The sequence below is a fragment of the Cebidichthys violaceus genome, unplaced genomic scaffold, assembly GCF_023349555.1.
Source record: "Cebidichthys violaceus isolate CVI_PGR_0920_01 unplaced genomic scaffold, fCebVio1.0.p SCAF_11, whole genome shotgun sequence".
Lineage (NCBI taxonomy): Eukaryota > Metazoa > Chordata > Actinopteri > Perciformes > Stichaeidae > Cebidichthys > Cebidichthys violaceus.
In genome coordinates, this window is record NW_027176274.1 from 5,319,567 (window position 1) to 5,339,002 (window position 19,436).

General features: G+C 42.2%; 2 protein-coding genes across 2 annotated transcripts in view; one reads left to right on the forward strand and one right to left on the reverse strand.

Annotated features, from left to right (window-relative positions):
* LOC137890520 (melanoregulin-like) overlaps positions 1–743 on the reverse strand; it is a 3,679-nt gene extending 2,936 nt beyond the window's left edge. Inside the window, exons 1-2 of the mRNA XM_068734640.1 lie at positions 228–743; positions 1–112 (exon numbers count right to left, since the gene is read on the reverse strand). The exon at positions 1–112 is cut by the window's left edge and continues 111 nt beyond it. Of these exons, the coding sequence (XP_068590741.1) occupies positions 1–112; positions 228–304 (189 nt within the window). The 5' untranslated portion in view covers positions 305–743. The remainder of the gene's footprint in view (positions 113–227) is intronic.
* Positions 744–1,292: 549 nt separating this feature from the next.
* cpo (carboxypeptidase O) lies at positions 1,293–5,530 on the forward strand. Its single transcript, XM_068734649.1, has 11 exons — positions 1,293–1,549; positions 1,882–1,945; positions 2,122–2,223; positions 2,715–2,825; positions 2,917–3,033; positions 3,243–3,336; positions 3,853–3,945; positions 4,370–4,479; positions 4,737–4,821; positions 5,006–5,086; positions 5,184–5,530. Exons 1-11 carry the CDS (start codon positions 1,479–1,481, stop codon positions 5,384–5,386), a joined length of 1,131 nt encoding a protein of 376 aa, XP_068590750.1. The 5' UTR covers positions 1,293–1,478; the 3' UTR covers positions 5,387–5,530.
* Positions 5,531–19,436: the final 13,906 nt, after the last annotated feature.

The window sequence follows — 19,436 nt, forward strand, 5'->3', positions numbered from 1 at the left end:
CACAGTGCGCCTCCTCGAAGGCCGGGGGCCAAAGAGGCTCTCCTCTTCTGCGTTGCTGTCGCTGGACTCACTGGATAACACTGGCTGTCTGGAAGCTGTGGTGGTGCGCATACTGGAGAGAAGGAAGGAGAATAGCTGGTTCAAAAGGTTCTAGTTCATTCAAATAAATGAAGATTAAAGGCAGAGCTTTGGGGTTTTGATCATGTCTGTCAGGTGTTCCGTCTCACCGCAAAATAGCATTCTTCTCCTCGCTGTTGTGTTTCAGATAGTACTGACAGCAGCAGATGGTGAACTTGGCTCCCATTGGCCTTTTCCAAAAGTTTGCAACAGTCAAAATATATATGCTCCCTGATAGAAATCCGAAAACAACCACGTCTCGTCCCACAGGATTCCTCTAGAATCCTCGCAAAATCAAAAGATGTCCAACCTGAAATGTCCTCATTTGCAAGTGTCGAAGACTAGAAATCCAGGCGATATTTGAACTTGCTGTGTCCGTCCTCCTTCCCCTGAGCCCAGCCTGGCCTGAATGAGAGCCGTCTGTCAATTACACTATCCACGTGAGTCCAAACAGGGACAACAAAAACAACGCACACACACACACACACACACACACACACACACACACACACACACACACACAGGACAGCTCAGGGATGAATGGCACATTTATTCAGCAACTCCTGATGGTGCAGAATGCAGCAGGAGAGGCATAGCTTTCTAGCTCTATCGCTGCAAAACACAAGGTCAGTGCACAAGCTGTAGTTTAGGTCTGGACTTGTGCTATCGTGTTCTGCCTGCTCTGTAAACAGTCATGTTCAAACGTTTCTGGAGAAGCACGATGAATGTTTGGGTAAGATCAACACGTATAAAGAAGAGAGCAGTCGGCCTACTACCTTGTGGTGTCAGCTGTTGTATAATTTTAGTGACACAGCCTGGCTCATAGACTGAAACAAAAACAGGGAGACAACGAGCTAGCAGCCAAAAAGAAACAATTTATTTGTCTCCCAAACACAGGTAGTACAATGTTTCCCAGCAGGCACGCCACGACAGCACCAACGGTCGTGAGCCAGTCAACAGCGATCTTCCCTCCAACCCCTCGCTGCCACCTGAACAGGGTATTTGTAAGGCCCCCAGCCACACCGGCACAGGTGCTGCTCATCCGGCTCACGTGCCTCCAATCACCACCTGCAACACAGGAAACACAACGCGGGCACCCAGTGCATGATAGGAGGAGGGTCGTTACACTTCATAAATGTTAATACATAACTGATTATTCATTTTCTCTGCTATGATCCCTCGTGTATTTACCTCTCTGTGTGAGCCTGTAAAAATGTTTTGAGATCCAAGGTCACCTGGCTGATAAACTGCTACCAGAAGAGACAGACAGCGGTCTTAGTTAGTGCTGCGGGAGCAAGTAGAACAGTGAGAGGAGCAGCAACGCCACCGAGTGAGGTGAAGTCCAAGTGAGACCGAGCAACATGGAGAAACCCACACGGACACTCGGCTTGTTCCTGATGATTTTAAGCATTGCTTCAGAAGCTTCTGACAGGTGAGCTGTGCTGCTGGTGTTGATTTTAAGAAAAAAAGAGTTCAAGCTTAGCAGCTTTGTTTAGTGTTGTTTGTAAATTCAGGCATGTATGAATCTAAAGTGACACTACCCCAAATTCAGATCAACTTCTATTGCAAATCGTTCTACTTGCTGAATTAATAGCATTCATCTTTTTGTTATGTTGATTTGATTAGAATGTATTTGTGGGGTCACTGTATTTATATATTTACAGCTGACATTGTCTGTTTAATGCCTATAGGTCTCACCCACTTTCTTTAATCAATGCAAATAAACATTCATAATGCTTTTCTATCTATCTCTTTAATTTACAGTTTAGTAGAGGCTTTGGAATCAACACAGAGTTATGACTACACCAAATATCACCCCATGGATGAGGTCAGAGTTAATAAATAATTAGACAGGATATTTTATTATTACTATATATCACTGTTTATTGTCTCACACACCAGTCTGTTCCCTTCTGATTAATAGATTACAGATTGACATTGGCCCAAGAAAACTATAAATACCAGTATTTGATTAATGATCACACTGATTAAATTGCAATACAGATATACAGGTGGATGGAAGATGTGGAGCGAGGGAACCCAGAGCTGGTCTCCTCTGCTGTCTACGGACACACTTATGAAGGGAGAAACATCACCCTGCTGAAGGTATTCGACACAGTCACTATGACACTAGTGGACACGTGGGAACTCTGCTGAATCCACATTAACATTAGTCATCAATATTCATGCACCTCAGCCCAAATGCTCCAACACAAAGTGACTTGCTCACGCTTTATAATTGAGACAAGCAAATGTACCACAGTTTTGCACATTTTGCGGCTCACGATTCAGCACTTTTACAAGCATGTCGGAGAACTACGGTGGCCTTTAGGTAACATAAAAACGCGACCGGCTCTCTCTAGAGCCAGTGTGTGGTTTGTCCATTCTGGGCTACTGTAGCACGTGGCCGACTCCATGAAGAGGACCGAAAACACAATGATTCTTAGTTTCAGGTCATTGTACACTAATGAAAACAAAACCATGAATATTATATTCAATTTCTGCCAATAGATCCCATGAATATCCCATGAATATACGACACAGTGGCCCTTTAAGTCACCCATTCACCTGAAACGGGTCATGTTGTGTGTCTCCAGTTGGGACTAGAAAACCCAGAGGGCAGAGGGAAGAAGGTTATATGGGTGGACTGTGGTATCCATGCTCGAGAGTGGATCGCTCCTGCCTTCTGCCAGTGGTTTGTCAAAGAGGTTTGTGCCCTTATTACAGTCATAACTGTCAATGATGCACACATTTACCCCAGCTAGCACAGCACATTCTGACGTGTGAGTGTTTGTTCAGATTGTGCACTCGTATAAAACCAACGAGAAGCTGGAGCAGATGCTGCAGAACCTTGACGTCTACGTTACTCCTGTGATCAATGTGGACGGATACGTATTCACCTGGGCCAATGACAGCGTGAGTGCTTCTCTGCTTTTATGATTCTCGTTCACATTGTTGTTTCACTTAAAACGTCGTAGGTGTTGTGACTGAATGACGTACGATTGTTTTGTGTAAGACATGTGACTGTGCCTGAGTGCTTTCACATTTTCATTAACCACGCACAATCCGACTAACAAACTAAGTGCGTCTGCGTTTACATGTGTACCTCTGTCGTTTCCGCGTAGAATCGTCTGTGGAGGAAGTCTCGTTCGACCCCTCCTCCAGGCAGTAGCTGTTATGGTGTTGACCTCAACAGGAATTTTAATGCCAACTGGGGCAGTGAGTTGTATGCTTTTAAGAATCCCAACATGACGAGTTAGCCTTCCAGCTAGTAGTGACTGAAAAACACATTTCTGACCTATTGGTCGTACAAAACATGTCATAAACCCAAATAGAAACATGGCCAACAGGATGTGCCGGTTTTAAAATAGTTAAAAAAATGTTTAAATCCAAAACATTTTACAGTTGATGGGCCAAAATGTTATTTCCAGTCCTGTATGATGTCATGTCAGGCTGTTATGACAAACAACGCATGCTCCCAATTCAAGTCAATTGCTACTGACATGAAATCTACTCTTTTCTGTGAAACTGGAATAACAACTAAATATTATAGTGTCAGTCCACATGACACGGCTCAAGCCCTCTGACACTTAAAGTGTTGGCTTTCACAAGCCGTTCTCTACGAATTCACGTTTTCTAATTATTTTTGACATGAGAAAACAAAAACCTGGCAGTGCCTTGTAAAAACAGCCACAGGTTTGGAGTCGATGAACTTCATGTTGTTTCTGTCCTCAGCGGTTGGAGTGTCGTTTGACGGTTGTGCAAACACCTACTGTGGGAAATCAGCAGGGTCAGAGCCAGAGGCTGCAGCTGTGATGGACTTTGTTGGTAACTATCTATCAATCATTGAAATTACATTCAAAACACTGTAATAATACATTACTGTCATTGTTTTTAATTATGAGGTGTATTATTATTATTATTATTATTATTATTATTATTATTATTATGTTGTTGTTTTTTGTTATTTGTTTATTGATTTATTTTTATTATTCATGTGATCATTTATATGAACACATATTTAGTAAATTATTAATATAACTAATTAATAAAATAATGACATGATATATCATTTAACTTAAAGATTATATATAAAAGTGATTGTCTGTGAGCTGAACATAATCTTGTGTGACATCATTACTGGGGAGGCTGTGCTTCTCTTTACATTCACTCAGGAGCTGTACCTTTAAGAATGTCATGCTGTAATGTCATGTTGATATCGACCACGTGTTTATTCCGTCTGTATCTATAGGTAGGATGATTAACCAGACTCTGTGTTTCCTCACCATCCACTCTGCTGGGCAACTTTTGCTCTTGCCATATGGCCACCCTGAGATCTCTGCACCCAACTATGAAGAACTGGTGAGTGTGTGTGTGTGTGTGTGTGTTTGCTTTGCATTACAGAGACGTAAGCAGTGGACCTTTCTAGAACCAGAAAAGATACAGAGCTTCTGAGAACAGAGACCGGCAGCACTGCTAACTCTTCAGTTGACATCGTTAGCTTAGCATTATCACTTTATTTTTTACCTCCTATGACCTGGTAAGATTGTCTTTAGTAGATAGTATACACGGTTTACAAAAACAAACTTGTATATTCTAAGTGTTTGCTTACTGTGCAGGTTTCAGTCGGTGAGGCAGCAGCAGCAGAGATGAAGAAGCTGCATGGAATGGGCTACACTGTAGGAACATCTCCACAAATCCTCTGTAAGACTCAGCTGACCTGTTCTTTCCTCCACTGAACAGCTGTTATTTACATATTATCTGATCTGCACTCACTTTGAGGAGTCACTCTGATGTTCTTATCCTTAGCAGCCTAAATTTAAAAAAAGAAGTACACAGTGAGACCACAGGTTGTGATTTATATTGCAAATGCCTCTTTCACCTCCAGATCCAAACTCAGGCTCAAGCCGCGACTGGGCCCGCCTCGTTGGCATCCCGTTCTCCTACACCTTTGAGCTGAGAGACAAAGGTGAGCTGGACGTCGGCGATGTGTACCCTACGCAGCCATCAGTCAAACCTAATGCTTTTATTTCGTAACATGTTGGCGTCACTTAATGATCCGTCAGGTGAGTTCGGCCACTTGCTGCCAGAAGAGCAGATCCAGCCGGCCTGCGAGGAGGCCTACGCAGGAGCTCTCTCCATCATCTCGCATGTTCACGACAAGACCTTCAACAGCGGAACCCTCCCTAACGCTGCTGTTTCTGGGGTCGCTATGATGATTTTCAGCACTGTCATATCTGTGTTTCTTACCACAGGGGTCTTTGTGTGAGACAGTGAAACTGTCAACGATGCAAGGTTGTTGTTTGTAAGGATATACTGGTCAAGTCTCTATCCTATTGTGGACCTGTAGTCCTTCTGACTGATCATTAGTACTCACTAATGACATATATAGCTAATAAACTTGATAATCAAAGCCTGGGGTCCTCTATGCATATGCTCAAACAGCTGCAGCTCTTTTTCATTTTGATAAGTCTAGATTAGAAAACAAAAGCCGTTTTGAGTGTCGTGGTGATGGTGTCATCCCTCTTTATAGCAGCAGGGGGCAATGTTGTCCCATTTCATACAGCACACTCTTTCTCATCCACGCCACCGGCTTCACACATCCAGACACATTTCACAACTTCCTTCTTTCTTTAGCTGTGTCACGCAGCTGGAGGACATTTCATAGTGCATCGTTACCAACATGTATGAGAATACTTGTTTTGTCATCGTATCAGATTCTCACATTTAGATTGACTGCCTTAGTGCATGACCCCAAACAAACTAAACTAGCATCAACATAACACAACGATTCAGTTATAATCTTACTTCGTTCACGTCTTCGATTAACGCATGATCAAATCAGACTTTCTTTCAATCATTTTATTTTCAGTTTATAGGTTACACGCTATATGGAAAAAGGAATAGTATGAGACTTGATGTGAGTGAAAGGTATGGAGTCCGGCTGTCATCTGTTACATGCCGTATGAGTAGAAGGAAAATACACGTATGGAGATGTAGAGTATTGAATATATGGACAGTAGGTTGGAGGTTCTTTCATCCATTTTTGCAGGATTTTCATAAAACTGTCTCCCCGTCAGTGCTGTTTACTGCAGTTATGAATCAGGACAAATACTAGTAAAGGAGAACTTGAAATTAAGTTTCAGTTTAGAAGGTGTAACAAGTCTATTTTTTTCAAAGATGCCATCAATATGCTAATCCATTCATGGAGGATTTGTGTTATTTTAGTGTCCTCTAGTGTTGGGGGGATGACACATAACCTCAGTGGTAATACACCACAGCTCTAACAGTCATGGTCTCTCATGTCATTGTTACCTGGAGCCTGAACGTCTTTGACTCACAGTTCAGGGACAAGTCTAACTCTATTATTCACATCGCTCACACTGTTTCCACAATGGAGGGCTTTGGCTTCCCTTTCACATTTTTCTCACTGGATTATAATTTTTAAGGCCTTTGTTTGGGGTTAGTTGTGCTTGAAAGCATTTTTCTTTTGTGCGGAAGAGTACGTTTCCATTGAGAACTTTAGATATATTCCCTCAAACGCTCTCTCTCTCTTTCTCTCTGAGATTTATATTTCCAGAGTGCATCCTCTCATACTACCTCAGTGACTGCTAGACCACCCATTATTCACACACACACACACACACACACACACACACACACACACACACACACACACACACCAATGACAATGTGACAGCAATGGAAATAAAATTATATTCCAGCTCACATGAAACCTCAACAGAACAGAAAGGCGGGTCAAACACCAGAGGAGCGAGAGAATAATAAGCAGGAGCAGTGACACACACACACACACACACACACACACACACACACACATATACAGCCTTTCAGGGAACAAACTATTCACTGCTCCATCACTTACAGTCATGAAAGATAATCACACATGACTTGGTGAGGCAGAGCAGAGCTTCCTGACACACACACACACACACACTCGCGCGCGCACACACACCCATGAACATAAGAACTGGGCAGGGATTCAGAGACACAGATTGAAGGTGATTATAATTCACAGTGAAGTCTGGCTGGTTTAGCCATCACCAGCTCATCCATCTATTTGTGTGTGTGTGTGCGCATGTGTGGGTGAGCACTCATCAAGGTGGCAGGGGAAGAACACACCGTGGACGTATAAATCAAACCGATAGGGGAAGTAGGGGAGAGAGGAGGAAAAGACATCGAGCCCACCCATCAAGGAAGAGGTGAGTGAAGAATGGATGGATGGAACAAAGCGAGGGGTTTGCTGGAGGACAATACAAAGAGGAGGGGGGAATAATGTACAGGATAGCACAGTGTGTGATTCACAAAGCAAAATGGATTCAGTTAAAGTAAACATTAATGACTGAACATTCAGGTCTGCCACTGGAGGCAAAAAGAAGCACGGCTCCTCAATAAAACAATGGGAACAGAACTGTATGTACCTGATTCTGTTTCTCAGATCAGGAAAATATTGCCCCTGCATCACCCAGCTCATTTGAGTCACTCTGCAAATTTGTATTTCTTGCAAATGAAATCTTTTATCATCTGGCTCTGGAAAGTACGTATATTTTTCTTAGTGGCTAGCAGGTGTCCATTAACCACAGTTCTGTATCAGTTTGCAAGGTAAATTAAAGCAAGACTGTGTACTTTTTGGAATAATTAATAATACAATGTGTTGTTTACGTTACAGAGTAAGACACATTTGCATAGTGAAAGCAAGGCTTGTAGGGAAACCAGCCGAAACGCTGATGGTGTCAATATTCTATATGTAATACACTACTTCATAATGACGTAGACATCCGTAGATCTGCGCGCTCAAGATCTTCAGCAGTTTTAGGAGATGTAAACTACCACGGTGCTCATCCAGGTTACCAAACTGAGCGGTAGAGAGTGACTTCAGCCTGTCCTTTACTGAAGAGATGGTTAAATAGAGCGTGGAGCTGAGACTTTTTAACCTATTGTTATGTCCTCTTTTGTCTCAGCAGAAGCTCATTAAATCATGGTGGTGCAGTGATATTGTCGGGACCCTCAAGTTCCATCCAATAGTTCCATTGACTATTTTAGTATCCAATCAATATGGAATCAGTCAACAATGGACACATGTGGCAGTGACCGCTCTGCCTCTGTGTCAGAGTATGATTTCAGACTGATTGGATTTTGGACATTTCCTATAATATTTCAACACTGGAGACCCTGTTGAAACCCTGTTGAAATGTGAATTACGGCCAGCTAAAGGAAATAAAAGTAATATGTTTACTCAGGTTTAACTATGTATTTTTAGGGTGAGACAATACGTCTAAACTCTCAGAAAGTCCCTATGAATCCCCGAGGGGGCCGGCCAAGGTTCAATTTCCAGACGTGTGAGGTTAAAAGAGGAGAAATCATGTTTTTGTTTCTCTAAGTGTTGAGACTAGAACTCAAGCTCTCATTTGTCTGCTCCACTCTACTCTACAGAGATAGCAGTGGGGGAAAAGCCTCAGCGCTGCTCTCTTTTCCACACAGAGTGACTGTAAGTTGATTTCTGCAGCATGTCAGTACGATTCACCACTGACGCTTTTTCATTTTTTAAGCTGAGCCTCGCGGGTTTTCACGGGGCTCCTTTCAAACGTGCGTTTGCACGTGTGCCCCCCCACACATTCAAATGATGAATAGAAGTGTGTGTGAGAGGGCTCTTCTGCTGTGGACCCATGACACATCTTTGCCACATATTTTTATTGCTAATCAATGTAGATGACACCATTTCTTACGCACTGTCACAGACGATCGATGGGAATTATGCCATGCTTTTTAACTGTCACTGGTAATCAATGAGGGCGGCGCCATCATCTGCATCTCCTGATCATTACATCTGGTGATCAATAAGGAAGCTGGCTCGGGGATGACACACGATCATCATACTGGCTGTCCGAGATGATAGGTAGATGTGTGTGTGTGTGTGTGTGTGTGTGTGCGTGTGTGTGTGCGTGTGTTGTGTGAGAGAATGGAAAGGTGTGAAGCTGAACGGCAGACAGACATGGGAAGAGAACTCATAAAATGAAGATAAAAATCAGAGACAGAGGTGGCTGGAAAGAATTTGACACTAGAGAGACACAAAGTTGAGGAAGTGGAGCGCTCATATTTCAAATCATCATTCTGCCAAGGCTATCGGCAGATGGTACAGCAGACAACACAACCTCCCTCCCTTCCTTCCTTCCTTCCTTCCTTCCTTCCTTCCTTCCTTCCTAACTGTCTAGATGCTCACAGTGGGGCCTTAAAGTGGGTCATCAAGTGGTTTATGATGTCTGTATTAAAGGCACTGTAAACGCTTTTTACCCAAATCAGCTTCTTACTATGGCCCTACATGAGTCTCATGCATTTCTTTTGGTGAACCAATCGCACATTAGCAGCAATAGCAAATATTAATATTGAATCAAAACAGTAAAGTTCTGTGCTGTAAAAAGAAAATGAGGTAAAAAAAAAGATGCTAAAATGCTCCATAACTGAGTCAAGTGAACTGCAGTTTGTGCTAATTATCTGTGGGTTTGTCACTATTAGCAACCCCTGTATGTTACACTCGTATTCATTCTGGCTGTTTTTTTCCCCCCCATTTTGATTGTTTGTTATTAATTAATGATTATTTAATGCAATTGAGAAAGAGCTGAAACCAAGCTGTAATGTGCCATTTAATGTCTTCAGTCTCTTTGCGTGTGCATAAACATACGTACATGAGCACGCATTCGTTCCAGCATTTCCCCCAGAACATAATCACTCTGATTGAAACTCTGTGGTACTTTCATCAGAGCAGATCTCGCAATAATTAAGGTTTCCTCTGTAACTGCTGATATTATGTTAGAAGCAGAGTAAATCACTCGCCACTGTTCAGTGGGAGAGGATATGCCGATGCACAGACATGTACTGGGTGTGGTGCTCCAACATGAACAATTTACTGATTCTCTTCTCCCAGTTCTCACCACTGACCCTGTGAGCACAAAGGTGAGCTATTTTATTTACTTAACCATGCAGGAAGAATTTCCCTCTTCCTCTCAAGAGTTTTAAAAGTGTAGAAATGTGCAATGAAACATTAAGGGTCTTCCTCTTAGTAGTAGTATATCTCTAAATCTTGTAATATGTTTGATTATAGAATATGAAATGTTTCCTGAGTCTCATCCTGCCTCTCAGGGAGCCAACAAGCTTCTTAAAATTGTTATTTCAACCTTTGTGACTGACAGCTCTTTTTCATCTATGAACAATTGCATTTCCTTGAACCTTGAAAACGAGGCAAGGCTTATTCCCTCGACTTCCTGCTTGGCACACTCGCTCTAGCCGTTGACCCGACATTCCCCACATGAGATAACTGTGAAAATATTTCACATCCTTTTTTTTCCCGTTCACGCACCAAGAGATAGAGCAACAGAGACGAGTGGGAACCCGAGACACGGAGGAAGGAGACTGATGGAGAGTGAACGAGGGACTTTTGCAGTGGAATAGAAAGAGGCAGACAAACAAACAGAGACCACACAGCAATCAGGCCAGTCACAGACCATCACCAAGAGGTGACCAAGCCATCTGTGCCTCTGCCCGCCTGTAAAATGACTTGCCAACACAACAGGAAATAGCCAATATCGCACTAATACACACTGAGGCAACGCACAGAATGCCCTGATGGACATCTCCATTCTGATGCTTTGTGTTTCTGTCCTCATTATGTGTGTGTGTGTGTGTGTGTGTGTGTGTGTGTGTGTGTGTGTGTGTGTGTGTGTGTGTGTGTGCAGTCAGTGCTGTATCGTAGATCTTTTTGTATCTTTAGTCTCTCTGGACAAGTGGGCTCTAATGTCAATATAACTAGATAATGAAAGAAACAGAAACAGCATTTGATCAAGACTAATTCTGAAATGAAACACAGACGTAATATTGCGAATAATGACTCAAGTCCTGGACAGAGTTTGAATTACTCAGTTTTAATAATGTGGAACGGAACAAACTTTGGCTGAATGTTATTTTATTGGGTATAGTCTGGGGAAACTGTTCTACTCGTTGATTTATGATACCGCTGGGTTGAATAATGAATGTGTGTGTGAGCGTGTGTGTGTGTGTGTGTGTGTGTGTGTGTGTGTGTGTGTGTGTGTGTGCGTGTGTGTTTGCAGATGTGTTTATCAAAGTCTATTGTGTGTCGATGTTTGTGTCAGCGCATGCGTCTGTGTGTCATGACCTGACAGTTGATTGTGAATAATGCTGGTGGTCGATAGCTGCACACATCCTTGACCACTGTGGAAAGCTGGAGGTGATCGACAATACAAGCACACACACACACACACACACACACACACACACACACAAACACGTTACAATCTTCTTCCTCCCCTTCCAGAAACACTTGCAGTGGGACAGCGTTGCAAAGTCCAATCTTTCTCTTTGTGTCTTTTGAAGCAAGAAAACAGACCCAACACTGTGTTGATCGGTTAAACAGAGGAGGGGTGAGATTTACAGCCTCTTCCAACACAGCTTCAATGGTGGTATTCTTTCCTCTTCCTCTAGGTGGCACTGTGAAACAGCAAACAGTGACACCAACAGCAGAACAAGTGAGGCAGCGTGTCTGGATTAGTTTGCTGCACAGCGTGTGGATTTTAATCTTTGCACATAAAGGATATGTGTTGTGTGATGTAAGTGATGTCCTGTATGCCAGCTTACATACATGATGTAAGGGAAATGCATTCATGTTATTGTCATATTTTAGGTGAATATGAATCCTAACGTCCACTCAGTACAGCATACATCAGATAATAAGCAGCATAAAAAAGAATAAATCAAGATTTGGCTAAAAAAAAAACAGCGCTTCTCCTTTTTTTTTTAGGTTTGTGCGGAATGTTTCCCAAATGATGAAAGTTAAATATCAAAGGTCTTTTCTTAGCCTGACTCTTTCTCACTCACTCTTTGTGACTGTGTGTGTGTGTGTGTGTGTGTGTGTGTGTGTGTGTGTGTGTGTGTGTGTGTGTGTGTAGGCGTGTGTAGGCGGTGGTTCACACAAATGAGCATATAACAGTGAACTCGTGCTTGATTTATTTTACCAGCAAGCTCAACAAAAGCCAGTTTCATCTCGGGTGTGTAACATAAAAGTGGGCTGAGACTCGACCCCGATTATTTGTCATCGTTTTGACCTGCATGTCTTTTTCTGACTTTTTTCTTCCTCCCCTCAAACTGTAAACTCAGTTAACCGATAGACACACGACTGTACGTAAACACAACTACACACACACACACACACACACAGTAGAAGATCTCTATAGTAATCAGTAATCACCGGGCTGAATTGTGTTGGATCCCTGCCTGACTGTCCTCTGATGAGAAGGTGCCCTTTAACCTACATAAGACACAGACAGTATTCCTGTCTCGGGTGTCATTTCTCATGCTGCTGTGTCGGAGTCGTGAAGCTGCTGAGCTGCTTTAGGCGATCAGGGTCAGATCAGATGAAGAAATCATGCAAGTTGCTTGCTGGTGGTGTGACCAACACATGGCTTTCCATCCATGAGAATTAACTTTCATTCTACTGAAGGAGAATAAGTTTATTATCCATTCTAGAAACACGTGTGGATTTTGCTGTACTCAGGCATCATGACGTAAAACCAGTAAGTCCATAATGTCGATTTAAGCATGTGTCATCATCTTTTGTCTAATCTCTCTCTTCGCTCTCTTTTTATGTCATACTCAAACACCAGACACAATGTGGCACTTAAACAAACAGTAAACAAGAAGCAAAAAAACAGAAATTGTTTTATTTTTATTTGGCCGTAGTCAGATAATTGAGACAGGAAGCCTCCTGATTGGATGACCACATAGGCCAACAGTTTGCAAAAGAGTTCAAATTAGAACAACCTCAAAACAATACAAAATGCAACACATAACACTGGGAATGCTATGTGACCGAACCACGTAGTGACGTACACGGACTGCCGGGCTACGTGAACAGATGCTGCCGTCTGATCTACAACGATGGAAGCAGCAACTGCTTCTTTCCTCACTTAAAGGAACCCTGTGGAGTTTGTTGACCACTAGCAGCACTATGGACAAACCTTTTGATGAGCAGCTTATGTCCACTGATTTTTCCGCGCCTCATGCTGCACTACTGGGTGTGCCTGAAAAAGCTATAGGCCGGTAAAGTCATCACATCATTTTCAGCAATCCTGCCTGACTGCCCATGCTAAAAAGCCCATTGGTTAACGCTCATGACGTCTAATGCTCTGCGCTATACCACGCTGTTTCAAAAGGAAAAGGAATCAGATTATACCCCAGACGGATTGCTAAAGGATGCTAAACACACACATAGACACCCTTACTTTCACATTTGCGTACAATATGTGTCACGTCACGTCAAAGAATAAATCAACGCACAGACACACACTGTGTCCCCGTTAGCCATAAACTCTGATTTAAACTTCCGATAAAGCACCTGAGAAGACAATAAGACCACCAAACACACACTCATCATATTGGTTCTTGATAATGTGATAAAGAGCACACAGCCGCATACCACACACACACACACACACACACACACACACACACTAGGGACAGCAAAGGGTAGCTACTCACAAACACACATTAGTTTATTTTAGTGAGGCTCCATGCATACAGACTACCTGTTTAAACCAATCATTACATCGCCACTGGCTCATATGTAACACCAAAGAGAGGAGGGGTGGTAGACGGATGGATGGAGGGAGCGAGAGAGAGGGTGGGTTCAGGGGAGGGAGGGAAAGAGAGGAAGATGGATTGACCATAAGCAGAGAGGAGCAGATTGTTGACTTAAACCTGCAATATCAAAAATAAAGAGCTCATAACGCAGTACTAGACTGCAAAGAAAAAAATATTGGGATCCCAGGACTGAAGGGAAAGACAAAAGAAAAGAACATAGGTTGAAGAATTTAACCACCAAACAGGATTGACAGTTTTCTTGACAGTGTCAAAGTGGAGAAGATGAATAGAAACACAGTGAGGGTGGGATGTAAAAGGGGGGACACGTGTGAGGGGACAGGTGTTCTAAATTAAGGCGGGAGACTTGATAAATGGGAAGAATATGTAGCACAGAGGCAGGGAGGGCAGGGTGTGGCGCTGCGGACTCTCCGGAAAGAGAGAGAGAGAGAGAGAGAGAGAGAGAGAGAGAGAGAGAGAGAGAGAGAGAGAGAGAGAGAGAGAGAGATGTAAGGGTGAGATAAAGAGGAATGAAAAAGTGTCGGAGTGGGAGGGCTCAGACCGGCTGGACGGATGGCTGGTGTGAGGAATAATGTGTTGCAGGGGAAGAGGGAGAGAAGGTAAGCACACAGGAAGAATGAAACGTTGAGGACGCAGGGTGATGAATGGTGAACGCCGTAGGCGGGAGGAGGGGAAGGAAAGCGAGATGAGGCGAAGGAAAGGAAAGGAATGGTGAAAGAAATAATGACGCAGGGTAACCCTCACACTAAAGTCATATCATTATTAAAAATATCTTTAACTGATCATATGTTTTGTGTGTAAAATCCTGGATGAAAAGTATAATGTTTCTCTCTGAAATAGTGGAGTAGAAGTATAAAGTAGCATTAAAGAGACAAACTCAAGGAAAGTACAAATACCTCAACATGGTACTTAAGAACAGTACTTGATTAAATGTACATAGTTATTTTCCACCACTGTAAACTTACCGTAATAGCAATCGAGCCAGTAGTTATTGAGATATTCACATCTGGACCACAGTCACGCCACTTGCATGGCTGAACCTAAATGTATTTATTCTAAATGGAAGATTAGCATAATTGAACAGGGAATGAAGAGGAGGAGGAAGGCATGATAGTCAAATGGAGGAGTTTTCAAATGAGAAAGTGGCGGATGGAGCGAGAAGAGGGAGGAAACAATAGATGGTCGAACCAGGACATGGAGTCTGACTGATGGCAAACCAAGGTGGCAGAATAGATGGAAAGAAGAGCTGAAAGGGAGGGTGGTGAGGCACAGATGGATGGGAAGAGTGTCATGCTGCTTAACTAATGTTTCCCAGGCCTGTAGTTCAATTCCTTTTCAGAATTAAAGCTCCATCTATCACCCCAATGTGCCTCGTTAGCAGTGAAGCCCTAACCAATCCCAACACAACCATTTACATTTTAAGTAAGACGGACGATGGAGCTTTTATCTGTCTGTGTTCCTGCCTCTCTGTCTGTCTGTCTGTCTGTCTCTATCTGTTTCTTTCTTTCTCTGCTCATCTATCATCCTAACACAATCCCATAAACACAACATGCATCAAATATATATTCATGTCCAAAGACATGAATATTGCTGCAGAGGCACTTGGGTCTTTTATTTAAAGCATGAAGCACTGAGAAAAAAGACAGAGCATGGATATTATTTTTCAACTGTATTATCTCCCTGTCAACCAGAATTGTGTGAAATCAGTTAGATTAAGGTAATAATAGACACACCATTCATTAGATACTTCATCCCTGCTTGGCCATGGGTATTCTTTATTATTACGTAGCACATCACATAATACAATAATAAAACTCTAGCCTAATTAAAATGGTGCAATCCATTTTCCTCTGGTTTTCCCAATTATTTGTAAAAAAATAAATCTCAGTGTCAGGCGACGGCGCAGCAGCCAGCTAATAATGACTGGGTCGTATTTTACACAATTCAATTTCAGTGAAGAACTGCAAAAGGTCTTAATTGCTTTTGGTTTCGCTTTCTATCAAGCTGAGTCATTTACTACAGTTCATAAAGAAAATTGGAGCCTATACCTTCCATATTTACAGCGTAATTATCAACGTGTCACAGAATCTTCACTTGATCAATGCCAATCTAATTCTCAATATGTAATGCAATAACACATTTTATATGTTCTGAGAAGGAGAGTGATGCATGCATTTGAAGACAAGACAGAGAGGAGGACAGAGCACAGAACAGTAACTCTGTTTCAATGACTATTACAGGTACGTCAAAATAAAACTCTAAATCAATCAAATGGCCAACAGAAGGGACAAGGCACACTGCCAGTGAGGGAAACAAAAAAAGAGAAGGAGGCAATGAGTACAGTTTGGTGTAGATGCCTGAAAGAAGTTGCTACTTTAAGATTGATTTCAAAGGAATCTTGGATCAAATGTATAATGTTCCAGGATACTGGGATGAAAAACAAGCATCAGGATGAAGGATTGTCCAGTGAGGGTCTTTTCATCTTCCATGCTGACGATAGCAAAATGTCAGCTTCAGTCTAATTTCATTGCGATGCTGTGTAACAAGAAATCCACCAGTGAATTCATTGCACCCAAGACTCTGCAGGACGGCAGGCAACATAGGATCGGCTGGCGATGCGAGAAAATAAAGGGGTCAAAAGATTAAAACTTCTATAAAGAAAGAGTTTGATATTTTAGGAAATTTCCCATCTTTGGTCAGAGCCAGGCTAACTGTTGCGCAACTAAGCTTCAACTTCAGGCTCTATCTCCATAACTACCGTACAGACATCAGAGTTAATACGATTTCAAATAAGTGTACCAGTGTTTCCAAAAATTTAGAACTATATTTTGAATGATCTGCAAACGAGAAGCTGCCGAAGGAAAAGTGATGCAGGAAGTAGTTTTGTTCAAAAAATATAGAGGGAAAAAAATCACCCTGTGAAATGACCCTTTCCTCACAACAGGCACAAACAATCAGGAAGAGCTGCTTGGCTCACATGGTGGAGCGTGCGCCCCATGGGTTTGATTCCGACCCGCGGACATTTTCTCCGTGTAACCCCCCCTTCCAGCTTCTCACCCAAAGCATTCTGGGAGAGGCTCCAAACCCCAGCAACCCTTCCCAGGATAAGTGGCTATGATAATGGAGAAGCTGATGGATGGATAACCCTTGATGCCTCCATCCTATGTTCACTCCAGCAAACTCTGTCTCCATTTGTTACCCTACATCTTCCTCCTCTTCTCTTCACTAATCCTTATCCGTCTGTCTGTATCCACACTCTCCTACCCTCTCGTCTGCTCCCTTCCTTGACCACTTCATCTCTTTCTTCATCTTTGCATCAATTTATATTTTGTCTCTGTCTGTCTGTCTGTCTGTCTCTGCTGACGGTGGCCATTATTAAAAGCTGTCCTGTCAGATATGTCGCTCATGGCTGTTATTGATGCCCCTTCATTACTCATTATCGTTGAGTGCCTGTATTAGTGCTGACTGGCCATAAACTGGCAGACACATATACACACACACACATGCCTGTTGCACACACACACTTCCCATAGACATACACACACTTACATACACACCAACACACACAACGTCTGCAGCAACAAACAGAAGGAAAATGGAAGATTGTATCGTTTCAGTCTGACATAGAATGCGTCGAATGTGAACAAATGTTTTGGGAGGTCTACCTTTGGCTTAACTGGACGTTAAGATACCAAATACATACTGACATGTGACCCACTTCTCTTTGTTTGCAATTTACCATATTTTATTCTGTGTGACGGTATGAGTGAGTTGATGTGAGTATGGCTCAAAGTGGGGATGAGTGGAGTAACACAGGTACTGATCTTAAACCCCTTTGAGAATCTATGATATGTAGTATATCGATAAATCCACTCCTGGTGAACACGTCATTTTCCTAATGAGTGCTAAAAAAGGATAGACATGAATAACTTGTTAAACTCTATTAGACAAACAAACATAAGCTTTAAAAGTCAAGTCTTTGCAAATGGTGTATTATAATACAAAGCTTTATGAATCTGTGACCATATATAATATATATATATATAGATATACATTCATAGCAATTTTTTGTATAAAAGGGTTCCAGTTGTAGACAAAAAAAACTTTAGTAATAGTGTTAATATTGGTAGTGGGATGCGAGCCATGGCATTACTTATAAGCCTGAAAAAAGAAACCCAATGGAGTGTATGACAAAGAAAAGAGACTGACCTGTTTTGAAGTTGAAATATAAAGATTTCAGACAACTTACCATAAAACCTTAGTTGTTTGTTCCATATGAAATGTGCTGAATTTTCACATGACACCTCATGGATGATTTCATTGGCCATGTGTTCTTGGATGGAGAGGACACGAGTAGAATGTAACGTCATGGATGACAGACAGGGTGCGAGTGCGATTTTGTATTTTTTTGTATTTTTACAACAGTTAATTTAAATGATCCTTCACACACACCTTTCAGTCAGTTGCCACTGTTAACACAGGACTGTGTCTGATTTATAGGTCACAGGATACTGGCGCTGTTTATACTACGGATACCTTCCTCTCCCTCATATGAGAAAACCATGCACTGTGTAGAAAGTTATCTGACAGATGCCTTTTATGAGTCTGACACTCATTCCACTGTTTGCCAATGCGTTGATTTCATCAGAGCTCGCACACGCCCACACGCAGAGGCATATGGAAGCACTTTCCCTTGTTTGTCTATGTGCTTGTCCGTGTTGTGTTAGGGTTCGGTCACATGCCGTAGTAAGCCATGTTGGACGTTCTCTCTCAGCACATAGGGCTGAACGGATCATTGAGGGCACTGGCCAAGGAGAGGCACTGTTGAAATGAATGAAACTAGGGACCCGTAATATATAGTATGTATGAAAACACGCACAGCAAACCAAAAGAAACGTGAATGGAGCTTGTCAATCAAAGGCCATCATCAGTACAGTAAACCTGTTTTTCATCCACTCTAACTTTTACAGTATTAAGTTGTGTTGCATTTTTGACTTTATTGGTGGCTTACTGTACACACTCTATAATTGGAGTATCATGAGATCACATACATTTACCTAATGTTAATTCACCACAAAGGGATGTCAATTGAACGCTACAGTCATAACTTAATCCACAATTTGACCACTTCAGGGCAGCTGTAAACACAACACTGACATAAAGATTTTAGATATATAGTTAAATAGTCAAATAAAGTCAAATAAAGCCTATTTTCACATCCACCAGACATAGAGCAACATGAGCTTTTCATTTGCAGTTGTGTTTCTGGCCAACGGGGAATGTAAGTCCGCTTATTCCGTCTCCTTTTAGCTCTTGTTTTGATCTCCACCATCTCCTGAGGGAAATATCTGTCTCTTTAGCTGCATGCTCCACTGTGTTTACAAGCTAGTTGCTAACTTTGTCTGTCTGCTGTTTGGTGCTGTGCAGGTAGTGTTCAGTGGGTTTATCAAAGCTGTATTTGCTGGAAACGGCTATCTGATGTGACTGCAAACGGGGTCGATGGAAGTGGAAAGAGGGATCCAAAAGAGTTGCCAGAAAGTCAAGATGAGTTAAAGGACTCTGTAAAGCTCCGTAGTTGAAGAGAGCTGCAGTCAGTTGATAATATTCAGTGACATTGACGATACAAATGACAC

Bases quoted from the DNA above. Each gene is read 5' to 3' on its own strand.
- cpo (XM_068734649.1), top strand. From the start codon at position 1,479: ATGGAGAAACCCACACGGACACTCGGCTTGTTCCTGATGATTTTAAGC. The intron at 1,550-1,881 runs GTGAGCTGTGCT...TTTAATTTACAG, and splicing joins GCTTCAGAAGCTTCTGACAG to TTTAGTAGAGGCTTTGGAAT. The intron at 4,822-5,005 runs GTAAGACTCAGC...TTTCACCTCCAG, and splicing joins AACATCTCCACAAATCCTCT to ATCCAAACTCAGGCTCAAGC.